This window comes from Toxorhynchites rutilus, chromosome 1, assembly GCF_029784135.1.
Source record: "Toxorhynchites rutilus septentrionalis strain SRP chromosome 1, ASM2978413v1, whole genome shotgun sequence".
NCBI classification, from domain to species: domain Eukaryota; kingdom Metazoa; phylum Arthropoda; class Insecta; order Diptera; family Culicidae; genus Toxorhynchites; species Toxorhynchites rutilus.
In genome coordinates, this window is record NC_073744.1 from 171,087,109 (window position 1) to 171,101,378 (window position 14,270).

The 14,270-nt window shown below is 39.0% G+C and overlaps 1 protein-coding gene across 4 annotated transcripts in view; it reads left to right on the forward strand.

Annotated features, from left to right (window-relative positions):
* LOC129762160 (probable serine/threonine-protein kinase DDB_G0282963) overlaps positions 1 to 14,270 on the forward strand; it is a 581,734-nt gene that overhangs the window by 557,627 nt on the left and 9,837 nt on the right. For all 4 annotated transcript variants that reach the window (XM_055760168.1, XM_055760167.1, XM_055760170.1 and 1 more), the window contains one exon: positions 13,559 to 14,126. In XM_055760168.1, coding sequence (XP_055616143.1) covers positions 13,602 to 14,126 — 525 coding nt within the window. In that variant the 5' untranslated portion in view covers positions 13,559 to 13,601. The remainder of the gene's footprint in view (positions 1 to 13,558; positions 14,127 to 14,270) is intronic.

Genomic DNA, 14,270 nt, shown 5'->3' on the forward strand with positions numbered 1-14,270 from the left:
ACGTAGGTTTCATCATCCATGACGATGCACAGTTCGCGTTTGCTTAAAATCCCATCGTAAAGCTTACGGGCACGGGTTTTCACGGAACTTGCCTGAATTTGGCTGCGTTTGGGACATTTTTGCTTTCTATATGCCTTCAGTGAGTTACGTTCTTTGGCACGTTGAACCATACCGATTGATGTTCCACACTTTTTTGCGCAATCCCGTATCGATAATTCCTTTTTTCTTTCAAATTGCCTGCAAATCTTTTTATCCAAGTTTGGCTTGGATGGCCCAGGTTTTCTGCCGCGACCGGGTAGATCCTTCAATGTATTATACATACCAAATCGCTTGATAGCGTTTTGGACCGCATGGACGCTTACTCCTTCCGCCTTCGCCAATTTTCTCATTGATATTCCTGTTTCGGAGCAGTATCTGGTCACAATGGATTTTCGTTTTTCTTCTGTTAGCCCTCTCATGATTGCACTTTTAGGAAAAAACGATCTTTTAACAATGCTAACTGAACGCTAACTGTGTCAACAACAGGAGAAAAATAAACAGCTGTCAAAACAAGCTATAGTCTTTTTCAGACGGAGACTCTAAGGCGTACCCATAAATAACGATACGGTCCTTATGAACAAATTAAAAAAAAAACATTGAAAATACATATATAAATTTGAAACAAAATTAAAATTGAAAAAGTCAATAAACAAGAAATGTGTTCGAGTCTGTATATAATCGAGTCCGACCTGTACTATCTTTTTTTCTCAGTGTATATTTTTCTCACGTTTGGACATCAATGCTCTATAACTCTCTCCAAGATACTATTTCGGAAAGAGTCATAGTTTTTGAGATATAAATTATCAAATGAGAGGCTTAGAATGAAAGGGGTGTAAGTGATTTGATCGATTTCTCTACATCGACTCTCTCTTTTGGTCATAGCTTAGCTGCAAATACATTCCCAGCTGTATTTGACAATGTGGAAGATAGGTCAGAATCTCATCTATCGGGTTCTATAGCAAACTTAAATTGGAACGTTTTTGCAATTGAGTTATTAACTAAAGAAAAAGTTGATGAAGAGAAATCGATCAAGTCACTTACACCCCTTGCATTCTAAGCCCCTCAAATATTTCTCTTACTAAAATCGATAGACTCTTTTAAAAAGTTACACTTGAGTCAAAAAATTCCCAAATGCTGTGGAAAACTCATATTTCCTCCAACCCAAACGGAATACAAACTTTCATTCGAATCAAGAATAATCATGTTTTGTCATTTGTCGATTTCATTTGGAATTGCTCAGAGATAAGCTTATCGATGGTGTACTTGTGTGGTACAAACAGAATAGCCATCGAAAATTTTAAATCGAGTAAATTTTCTTAAAGCAAACAGGAAAAAAGATTCAACCGAAAGTGGACCATTCCGAATTAGATGGGAGTTTTTTTTTTCTGTTATGGTATGGGCAAAGTTTAATGTGATTATAATGGATTGTTGTCTGTCAAGTGGCGACGAATGTGTTTCAGTGTGACAGCAATCGTTACGACATTTGACAATGATGGTTTTGGACCATTAAGCGGATTAGCACCGAGATTGATTCGACCAGCCATGGATATTATAATAGTCAGAGCGAGTGATCAAACTGGAAAGCTCATTGGCAGGTTGTTTCAGTTTGGTCGGCTGCCGGGCAAGTTAGCGGCCAACCGGAAACATCTGTTTTTCGCGGGCGCGTTCCCCTCTCTCCTTTGGCACAGGTAGAAAATTTGAAACGGATGAGTTTTGCCCCAAATGTTAATGGAGAAACAAAACAAAACTCTAAACTCGGAATGTTTCGTCGAGTAGGGTGATACGTTCGAGGAGGACGGAGCCGGAAGGGAGTTTATTTTGTTTCTGTTCTTCTTCACCATGTTGGCCTCTTGTGTCTCCCAGATAGGGGAGCTGTTTTGGACATACGGATAAAATTTGGACGTTGCCAATGATTCCAAACGGAGCCGCGCAGGGGATGCGTTCCTCCTCCGGCGGAAGCAGAATGGAAAGATAAATAGCGACACATGAAATGAGTTACAGTAATTTAATTTAGTTCTGCTCGGGCGAGTGTACATTTGCCTTGAAGTTGATGCTGCTGCTGCCACCTCAAAGAGTGCGATTTCCTGCCGAGCGGGATGGTGGAAATTTTTGGAAAGTGAACTGGATTCCAACCAGATCACAAGTGTAGTAGGTCAAACTCTGAGAAGCTGCATACTTTCGAACATTTTCTGAATGAGGGTGTATATCAGAGATGGCGAAACTTTCGGGCATAACGGGCGACTAATTGTTCGAATGTTAAGCCGCGGTCTACCAATGTTGACTGTATCAAAAAATCATTAGAAAATGATTGAAACTTTTAACCAACCTGTACTCACGCGCAATATCATAACTCACAGTCACAGACGGTGCTTGTCTTTGTAATTTTGCAATTTATGAATTTATGAACTTTTTTATGAAGCAAAAAAAGATATAATTAAATGAAAAACTCCAGAGAATATTTTGCTTCAACTTCATTCAGTTTCAATAGAGAGAATCCTGGTCATTCGTCGTGAGCAGACGTGTTTTCGGTAGCTCCGTTTTTGCTGTGGAAATATAGCGTTCTCCGGTGATAAAGTGTGGTTCCACTTACAGGAAATCTACTACTTAAGTAGGAAGTGTCTTTTCCTGCAATAGTGTAGTGTCGTCATGTGGAATTTCATAAAATGATTCCGAATTTCAAGTTTTTTTTTCATGACGAAGACCGCTGATCAGTGCTTGGAAATATCTGTATCACATCAATCTTTTCAGCTGAATTTCCGGCCTCATTCGATCATTCTACCATTGCATTTGGGATACCGAAAATGAACCAACGCCAAACCTCACAATCACAGCAAGCCACTCACAGTTGACACATCCAGTTTTGTTCATTCTGTTTTTCGTTCTGTTCTGCGTTCACGGAATGTGAGCAAAAGAAAATATCCCTAGTTTTGTCATTCATTGACATTAACATACCAATTCATTCACTATCAGCATCGTTGTCGGACACTGACGAAACGGAGAAATTCGTTGAGGAAGATACAAAAGTACAGAATGCTCATAAAAGTGACAAGAAATTAAATTGTTCAAGCATGCAAGGTTTCCGTCTCAGTTAAATTGCTTTCATTTTACATAGTGAATATGCAATTCCAATTCCACTTGTCAGAAATCCTTCAAAAGAAGAATTTCGATGTAAAAAATACCGTGTTGACTCAAATTTCAAACATTTATTTTTTTTTTTAAATTCTGAACACACGAACAAAAAATGGTGGTGTCCTAGACACGACCGCAATGGGAATATTTCGAATATTCCTTTTGCAAACGGATCAAACAATGCTATAGGATTAGCGGGTGAAATTGCCAACATTCAGCTTTGGCTGACGAAGTTTGCATTCGCTGCTCGGATCGATTCTGCAGAATGTCTCCTCGCCGTCCAAGCCTAAGCAATCCTTAGCTGTGAGTGTGCATGCAGATCTTGCTCTTTTGTTGGCATTTCCGCTTGCGCCACCAATTTGCGTTGCCCTTTCGGAGTAACTTCAGAAACAACTGAATAAGCAAGGCACTGACTCATTGAGAAAATCACACGCATATCGGGATATTGAAAATGAACAGTCACAACATTCCTGACAATTCAATGGCAATGAATAAATGTGAATGAATTCTCATGACTCGAGCTTTAAGGAAAGCTCAGAGGGCACAGAATGAACATGAATGAACACAGTTGTAAATTTGTTTGCCGTCGAATGAATGACAGCAGCATCGACAAGCAAAATAAACGCGTTACACTGATAAAAATATATATTCAATGTTACTTAACAAGCTCAATATTTCCAAGCCCTGCCGCTGATGCAATCATTTGTCGAACCGGTTGAAGCATGTTCGTGCAGTTCTGTATATGTGTTTTACTTCGTGCTAATCGACGTGCGTGATGGTGTGCGTATCGTAGTGAAACCATATGAGTGAATACCACCCTAAGAGAAATTGCAGGAAGTGCAACATGATGAGTTGGTGCTGGAGCTAAGTTTTCAATTATTTTCATTCTCATACACATACTACAATACATGTAAATGCAGGGGTTCTGTTGCCATATGGCAGACAAAATACGCTCCATGGATTTGTATCCAGCCGTACATTAACCCTTTCCCGTACAACATCGAGTCTCACTCGTGGGTACTTGCATAACATAGGGCGCTAGAACGCTCAGCAGGCTAGTGAAATCACTTGATGTGTGACGTATTAAATAATACGGGAAGGGGTTAACGAGGTTCTAAGCTTGGGAAAGTTTTTATCGTGGTGCTGTGTTTGTTTTCTTTCAGTGTTTGAATTATAGTTGGCTAGTGGGATGAACTTTGAACGATATAAATATTTTGTACACATGCATCCAAAGATTTCTAAGACACTTTAATAATGATAAGTATATATTCGATTGTCGAAAATTCATACTTGCCTCGAGAAATACATACTTGTTATTGGCATTTTATGTTTTAAATTTGTCATTTACGTCTCATATTTTTTGCGTCAATTATTGGAATTCAGTGGCTTGAGTTTTGTTTTGTGTATTGTTCTTTAAATTTTCGTGTTTTAGAGAAGTTTCATCGACTACCTTCTCAGGTTTCCCAGAATTTCAATTAAAATTACGTGCGATGAATAGTAGAATATATAGATGATCCAATGAATTTTACAACTTTTCCTTTTTAGGATACATAAAGATAATCTACGTGGCAGTGTCACATGAGATTTTTGGATTTTCGTTTCGTCGAATGGTCGATAGTTTCCGTTTACATAATCACATCACTTACCACAGTGAATCCTGATTGTTCTTAACCATTCCCACTAACAACTATCCCTTCCATGATAAACGCTAGGGAACCACGCTATAGAGGCGACCCTGCTGGCCTTCGGGCGGCGAATATCATACTAACATTCCTTCCCTTCCCCTGGTGACTGTAAGGACGTGGCCGGCGTCGTTATTGACCATTCAAAGCTTGAATCACCGAAAATTGCACAACGAGAATGATTTGCTAGTCCCAAGCGTCATTCTGTGTGTTCTTTGTGCAATTTGGTTGGTTCAGGTCAATCACGCAGAGCAACTACGAATTATACAGTCTACCCAAGCTCAAGCTCAACTTCATTCAGTTTCAATAATCCAGCCTCCTCAAAACAAAATTATTGATTCTCGGTCTGTGACACTGAGACTGTGAGAGGTTCAATTAAAGGAAAAACATAGGTCACAGTAATAAATATTCAATGAGAAATTAGTTTGTAAAATAGAAGCAATTATCGGTTACTAAATAATTGATAAGTATTGCTTTTATTTTATGCAAAGTTTCATCGATCAATATTGTCGATTTTTTCAAGATAATCGTCATTTATGAACATACAAAATTATTTTCCACAGAAATATACCCGAGATGATTATTATATTTCTCATTTATCTAGAGACAAAGGGTCATCCATAAGAGCTTAACAGTCTTGTGTCTTCGTGTGAACGAACCCTTGAAATATTTTAATGATATTTCAATGTCAAAACGTTCGTCAGAATCAACATTTTCATCATAGTGAAGTACATGAACGAGCAACGCTTAATAATTGCTAAAAATAACCAAGGTGGTCGGTGATTACAGCTTTAAGAGCGCTTATTCCGATTTCCGGCCGCAATAATCGTCCCAGCCGGTAGGCTGTGCATAGTTTAGTGATCAAATTTGAGTCTACATTTTCGCTGTTGGATGTTCCCGTGCCAACGAGAAACCGTCCCACACGAAGCATCGAAAATATCGCAGCCGCAAGTGAATCCATCCGAAATGACCCAAATCAGTCAATGGCACGGCGTTCTCAAGAATAGGACATCTGGCATACCTCATTGTCCACTTGACCATATGAAGGGCCGAAGCTTCTCCGATTGAGCTCTGGCGAATCTTGAAGAAAATGATAATTTTTATCACAAAATCAGCGATGAAGCTCATTTCTGGCTAAATAGCCAACAATGGTCAACAAGCAATATATGCGTTATTGGTCCGATGCAAACACATTTGTGCTTCAAGACCTGTCGATTGGTCGCCTCGTTCATGTGATTTGATGCCATTGGATATTTTTATGAGGTTCTGTCAAGTCACTAGGCTATGCCAACAAGTCAGCAACTTTAGAAGAGTTCAGAGACAACATCCAACGCGAAGTTCGCAACTTTAAGGTCGAAATGTGCGACCGAGTAGTGGAAAATTGGGTACAACGGATCGATCACTGTAAACGGGCTCGTGGTGGTCATATGACCGAAATCAAATTTCATTTCATAGGAGTAAAACCACGGACCAGAATAAATTTGAACTTACTATCTCAAAAAACCTGTGTTTTATTTTTTTTAAAGTTGATAAGTCCTTAATGTAACCATCTATCAGAAATATTGGCCCCTATTATGTAAATTGAATCGAACGGTCGATTCGATCCCTACAAACTATCACACCGAAGAAATTTTCCTATTTTGTGAATCGATACTGCATATTTTGAAACATTGCCAAAATGTTTCCCAGAACAAAACATTAGGCAAACCAAACAACTCAAAAAATTATGCCTACAGATTTCACGCTTTCGCGACGGCTATCTATTCGCGTTGACGGCATTGAGCTTCGTATTACGAAATGTGGGAGCGGGCATGACAATATGGGTTTGCAGAAGAAATGAACACACTTTTAAAATAAAAATTGAGAACGAAAATTATTTTTTCCCAAATCAAATTAGTACTCTATGTAAATGAAAATCAATTTTGCTTGCACGTAGGGAAAAATATCATACAAAAATTATGTCTAAAGATAATTTTCTATTATAATGGTAAGATTCATAGAAAATAGTTTAAATTAAGGACAGAACAACGTACTTCTAGTAGGTGAATACAGGTCGGACACGATTATCCGGAGTATTGATTTTTTTTTCACTCCGGATAATCAAGTCGTAAAAAACGAATTTTATAAACGTTATATAATTATGATTTGCACTTATTTATTAAACGGTTTTGTCTAGGTTGACCTGTTTGTATGTTTGTGACTTTGTAACTTTGTAACTTTGTATGTAGCGCTGTACCACATTAATAGAAATTTAACCCCCTCCCTGTTGACCGATTGATCTGAAATTTCGAACACATCTTTATCTCTGGGGTCATTATAAAACTGCGTATTCCATGGCCTTGAAAATCCAAGATAGCGGTCGCTACAAAATGGCGGATTACATGGTTTCTCAGAACCGCTTCAATGTGGGAATCGAATGAAAGGGCTTAACTAGTAGAATACAATTATTTTTGGAAAATGTAAATCAAAGATGGCTACCGCTACAAAAGGGCGGATTACATTTTTTTCTCAGAATCCCATCAATATGTATATCAAATGAAAGGGATTGACTAGTAGAATACAGTAATTTATGAAAAATGCAAATCCAAAATGGCCGCCACCACAAAATGGCGTCATATATATATATATATATTTTTTTTTTCAAAACCTCATCAATATGGGTATCAAGAGAAAGCTCTCGACTAGTAAAACATAGCAGATCAGGAAAAATCCAACTCCAAGATGGTCGCATTCCCCAAACAACTGATTACTTTTTTAATGGTTTCATTCAGCTTGAACTGTTTTTATGTATGTTTGTAGGGTTGTCCCACATTAATAGAAAATTGGACCCGATACTGTTGACTGATTGAACTGAAGTTTGGAAGACACCTTTAATTCTACTGTCATTATAAAACTACGTATTCCATGATCTTGAAAAATTCAATTTGGCCGTCGCTAAAAGATGGCTCAATGACTTGACTTGGAGAACACAAAACATAATAAACAACATAAATTCGAAAAGGTCGCCGTCATTTAATGGTCGACTATGTATTTTTTGCAATTCCCTCAATATCGGTATCAAATGAAATGATTTGACTAATGGAATACAGTACATCATGAAAATATTCCGAAGAAAATTAGGTAAGAAATAAACGTTGGATTTTCATTATCCACAGTTAGTTGTTTCATCATATACCCCACGATTTTATTTTAGTCTCATCATTGCCCTAAATTAATGAAGGAACGAATGTGATAACTAGAGGAACTGGTACAAATTCGGTACCCCATTTTGTTTTTTTGGACTTAGCTCTTGGCCAATGCTCGGAATTTCTTCATATCACGTCAGCTTATGAAGGGATCTATTGCGGACATTTCCTCGCAAACCGATTTCAAAAATCTTGATTTGGCTCGGAGCATTGAGCATAGAAGTGAAACAACTCAAATTCGAGTACCCGAGATGCCTGGGTAAAAAAAAAATAAACACCCCATTTTTTATTTTTTCAAATTAAAAGAATCGTTCTGAAATCACTGAAAAATGTATTTTTTGACTTTTTGATACAAAATAGAAGTGACACTATCTTACGTAAACTAACTCAACTTTGACGAAAAAGCATGCAAATTTTTCAAGAAAAAGTGAACAAATTTCATCTCGATTTATTTCTAACTAAAAAAGTAAAACGAATCAAAAGCCTTTACAAAAGTCGCAAGCGTAGCTGCATGGGCAAACAATACTTAGCATAGTGTATCATCAACAGTATGTTTACATTGGGGTGCCAAATTACCCGCATACCGAATTTTCACTTTGGAATGAAATCTATGAAATTTGTGATTAAAATCTCGATACACTTACTCGAATTCGTTGAAGAACATCAATTTCTTGATCCAAATCAGCTTTAATATTTAAAATCGGCTCACTATTCGATTTTTAATAATTTTTTAAAAGAAGCACATGAAAAATTTTCGAGATTTAAAAAACAACAAAACTTGATTTAAAAAAAAAAACACGGATATTTTGGGTTTTTGGCATCTGACGTTTGTTACTACATTACTAGAACACTTTTTTTATTCACCACCAGAGTGCGCTCATTACCACCGGAGATCCGGGTGGGTACCAAATTACCTACGGGGTACCGAATTTGTACCAGTTCCTCTACTAACTGCTGTTTGCCTAATTATTTTCTAGTTTCGTTTAAATTAAAAAGTTTTTTTTTAATTGTTTTATTTTCTAGCTTCTAGTAAATTATCTGTATTATCAGTATACTTCTCTACATTAAAACCAGTCTTCAGAAAACAAACGCAGCGCTGCGCTTGAGTTTAATTTCCATCAGCGCGCGCTCAAAGAAAACTCGTATTCTATCTTGGTGCGAAGAGCACAAAATTCATAAGCACGACAGCGCAAAATGTACCCGGCGCAGAACTCAGATACTAAACATTTCTTCTCACTTGTTTGATGCGCGTCTCATTCTATACACACACACACATCAAATTCTAGCGCCCGCTTTGTCTTCGTTCGTTCTAAGCAAACCATAAAAACAACAGCGTGCCCCCATTTGAACCGTATACGCTTGTGTGAAGAAATATATCTCAACAGAGAGAGCAATCCAGGTTCAAGCGCGCAGTATAGAAATACGGCAAATTTCAGCGTAAAACTCAGCTTAACACTAGGCGCAAATCTCAGCGTAAGAACGACGCTGACAATCAAACATTCCATCTGTGTTTCGGAGCGTGCTCATTCGCCAGAGCGCATGTGTGCACAAGGAATGGGAGCTCAACTGGGTACAAAAATCTTGTTGCTCATCAGCACCGAGTTGCATTCTGAAGACTGATTAAAACAATTCAAAAAATTATTGTTTTTAATTTTGATTTCTTACCTTACTTTCTTCGGAATATTTTGATGATGTACTGTATTCTATTAGTCAAATCTTTTCATTTGATACCAATATTGAGAAGATTGCAAAAAACCTTTTGAAATTTATGTTGTTCATAGTGTAGTGTATTCTCCAAGTCAAGCAAGTCAGCCATTTTTTAGCGGTGGCCAAATTGAATTTTTCAAGATCATGGAATACGCAGTTTTATAATGACAGTAGAATTAAAGGTATGGTCCATTTTCAGATCAATCAGTCAACAGGAACGGGGTCAATTTTCTATAAATGTGGGACAGCCCTACAAACACTCAAACATAAATACTAACAGGGCAAGCGGAATGGAACCATTAAGAAGTAATTGTTTATTTGGGAACTGCGGTCATCTTGGATTTAGATTTTTAATGATCTACTGTGTTCTACCAGTCGAGCACTTTAATTTGAACTGAGAAAATATGTAATCCGCCATTTTTTAGTGGCCGCCATCTTGGATTTGCATTTTTCATAAATAACTGTATTCTACTAATCAAGCCCTTTCATTTGATACCCATATTGACGGAGTTATGAAAAAAATATATATGGCGCCATCTTGTGGTGGCGGCCATGTTGGATTTGCATTTTTCATAAATTACATTAAATTACATAAATTTTTCATATTATTACTCTATTAATCAAGCGCTGTCATTTGAAACCCATATGGATGGGGTTATGAAAAATATGAAATCCGCCATTTTGTAGTGGCCGCCTTTTGGATTTGAATTTTTCATCATTAACTGTATGCTACTAGTTAAACCCTTTCATTTGATACCCATAGTAGCTATTCAATATGGAATGATTATACAAATTTTTCAAAATTTCTGAAAATCAAAAATAAAATACTCCGGATAATCGAATCCCGGATAATCGAGTCTCAGGATAAACGAGTCCGACCTGTAACAACAGGAAAAAAAATTTATACAAATTAATTAAAACCAATTCAAACCTGTCTTAGGGCCGACTGTTCATCTTGAATTACATAATGGAGCCCAATATAAAATTTTAGAAATTTTTAATTTCTCATTCACTGGTTGCTCTATTCATGACTGTATTTCTTGAATGAAATCTGCAGAATTAATTCACATTACTTATCATAGTTTCAAAATTAGAGTGATAATACTTCATTAAAAAGCGCATTCGCGGTCTTCAAAGGCGAAGTTTTCTTCAAAAATTTAGTTATAAGGTTATAAGGTAATTATAAGGTTTCGAAAATCAATAAAAACAAAGTTGTGTTCGTTTCCGATTGTTTTCAGCATTTTCAATTGGTCTCTGAACAACTGATATGTCTAGAAAAACCGTAGCTTGAATTGTTCCTAGTGACAATCTTAGACATTGTCGAAAAACTGGATATTAAATAACTAACAATCTGGATGAATATATTAAAACGGAAACTTTGATAAAGAAATGTCTACTGTTTCAGCTAATATATTTTAAGGACCGTATCGTTATTTATGGGTACGCCTTAGAGTCTCCGTCTGAAAAAGACTATAGCTTGTTTTGACAGCTGTTTATTTTTCTCCTGTTGTTGACACAGTTAGCGTTCAGTTAGCATTGTTAAAAGATCGTTTTTTCCTAAAAGTGCAATCATGAGAGGGCTAACAGAAGAAAAACGAAAATCCATTGTGACCAGATACTGCTCCGAAACAGGAATATCAATGAGAAAATTGGCGAAGGCGGAAGGAGTAAGCGTCCATGCGGTCCAAAACGCTATCAAGCGATTTGGTATGTATAATACATTGAAGGATCTACCCGGTCGCGGCAGAAAACCTGGGCCATCCAAGCCAAACTTGGATAAAAAGATTTGCAGGCAATTTGAAAGAAAAAAGGAATTATCGATACGGGATTGCGCAAAAAAGTGTGGAACATCAATCGGTATGGTTCAACGTGCCAAAGAACGTAACTCACTGAAGGCATATAGAAAGCAAAAATGTCCCAAACGCAGCCAAATTCAGGCAAGTTCCGTGAAAACCCGTGCCCGTAAGCTTTACGATGGGATTTTAAGCAAACGCGAACTGTGCATCGTCATGGATGATGAAACCTACGTCAAACTGGACTACAAAACTCTTCCTGGGGCACAGTTTTACACTGTAAAGCAAGGAACAGATGTCCCGAACGCGGAGAAGTCAATTTTTTGCGAAAAATTCGGTAAGAAAGTGCTGGTTTGGCAAGCTGTTTGTCAATGTGGCATGAAATCATCTCCTTTCTTCACTCTCGGGAATATGAATGGTGAAATTTACCGGAAAGAATGTCTCCAAAAGCGTGTGTTACCGCTCATCCGAAAGCACACTGGTCCGACACTATTTTGGCCTGATTTGGCATCATGCCACTATGCACGTTTGACCTTGGATTGGTATCGCGAGAATAATGTCGATTTTGTGGAAAAGGAGATGAATCCTCCAAATTGTCCGCAAATAAGACCTATTGAAAAATTTTGGGCTTTGATGAAGGGACGACTGCGGAAGAAGGACAAGGCAGCCGATGACCTTGAGCAGTTCAAAAAGGATTGGATAAATGTGAGCAAACAAGTCGATGAGACGGTTGTCCAGAACCTAATGAGGGACATCAAGAAGCAGGTGCGATCATTGGCGCGAAAATCAGAATCTTGATTATTTTTTACTGTTACTCCTTTCTTTCATTCATAAGATACAATATTTTGATATCAGAACTGAAAAATAAATGCAATATTTGAAATAAAGCTGTGTTTTGAGCGTACCCATAATTAACGATACGGTCCTTATTGAGGATAGCATAAACACCTTATAAAGTTATCACGGCGAGAGATGGAAGGATATGTAATCCTTTGCGTTCAGAGGTGAGACTATCCTAGACCAGCTGGTTGGCGCCTAGGAATATCAACGCGGGCGAGCGGTAGACCGCGGCCTACCGTTTGGCCATCCCTGGTGTATATTATGAACACAACAAAGTTTCAGGGTTTCACACATTGGCAGCGCTACGAACAAATCAAATTCTAAACCAAATGATACTTCGCAGAAGTCGTTATTCACAAGTTTATTTACACTAGCCGAGCACTTCATGAATGTTTATGAATCCCACACCCAAACGAACACATCAGAAAGTGTCGTCGAAAATGGCCCCGACAAGCCATAATATGGGAAAACATTCGGCCATCGATCTCACCGCCTCCACCGCCATCATCGGTGGGATGCAGTGAGGAAGGAAAATCAAATTAAAACCACAAAACCCACATCCGATTATTTACAGCAATTCCGAGCTGGTCCGCAGACAGCCTATTCCCTTACACGGCTGACCGGAGCGCGAGGCCAGGATGTCGGTGTGTATTCCTGATTCGGTAACCCCAAACCACATCAGAGCAAGGCCCGAACCTCGCACAAAATTTGGTGATGCTCTCGTTTATCGGTTGTTTATCCTTTGTCCGGAGGGGAAAGCGCACTGCTGCTACCTGCTCTGTCAGCAACGGAGAGGATCATGCAGGCTAATGACCATAATGGACATCTCCACCAGGCCACCAGGCAGACAGGTGTGGGCGTCCACTGTGTCCACACTGGTGTGCGGTTATGCGACTGAGACGGTCTTTTCCACACCACTGGTTACCGATATTTGATTGTCTAATTTCTATGCAAATTGGGAGTGCAACTCTATGGATCACACCGGACTGCATGGTGTCGGCTGATGCAGCGCTGTGTTCGGTGATAAAAACTAATCTGCATGCTCTTATGGATGAAATTACTCCACCGGACAAACTGTTCGGCGTTTGACACTAGATTTAATTTTCAACCAGGACATCCTTCGGATGTCTGAAGCTATAAATTAAAATGTTTCTAACCGTTTCCCTTCTCCCTTCCATTTCAGGGTTAAAATTTCCGACAGCCACCATAAATTATCATAATGCAAAATGGAGCTATCAGCGATGGGAGGTCGCCGTCTGACCTCTCAGCAAATACAGCAGCTACAGCAAGCCCACCAACAGCAGCAGCAACAGATCCAGCAACTCCAGCAGCTCCAGCACTATCAGCACCAACAGTTGCAGCAGCAGCAACACACCCAAGCGATGTTATTCCAGCAACAGCAGCAACAACAACAGCAGCAGCACTCCATTCAGCAAATACCACCCCCACCGATGGGGGGTGGCGGTGGAAACCCACTTCACCGCTCGGCCCAACGATTCAGCGTGTCTCGTCACCGGAAGGACTCGCTGGGGAAGAGTGTTAGCAAGTACATGTACCCGCCCGGATCGCCCTCGATGGGTTTCAACGAGAACATCTACCATCCCCAGAACACCACCTCGGCGAGCGCCGCCAACGCCAACACTGCCAACAGCAAGCACAACCGGTACCCCGAGCCCGACCCGGACATCATCGAGGTCTACCTGGAGGACGATCCGATCAAGCTGAAGGAGGCGGTTCGCGACGGGAAGGAGGTTAGTATGGAAAAAAAAATAATACATTCATGGTTTTCGAACGATTACAGATGTTTGAAAACCTTCTATGATTATTTATCAAAGTTACTATTCACGTAGTTTACTGTTTTTACCAGGAGCTACCGCATATCTCTTTCCGTGTGC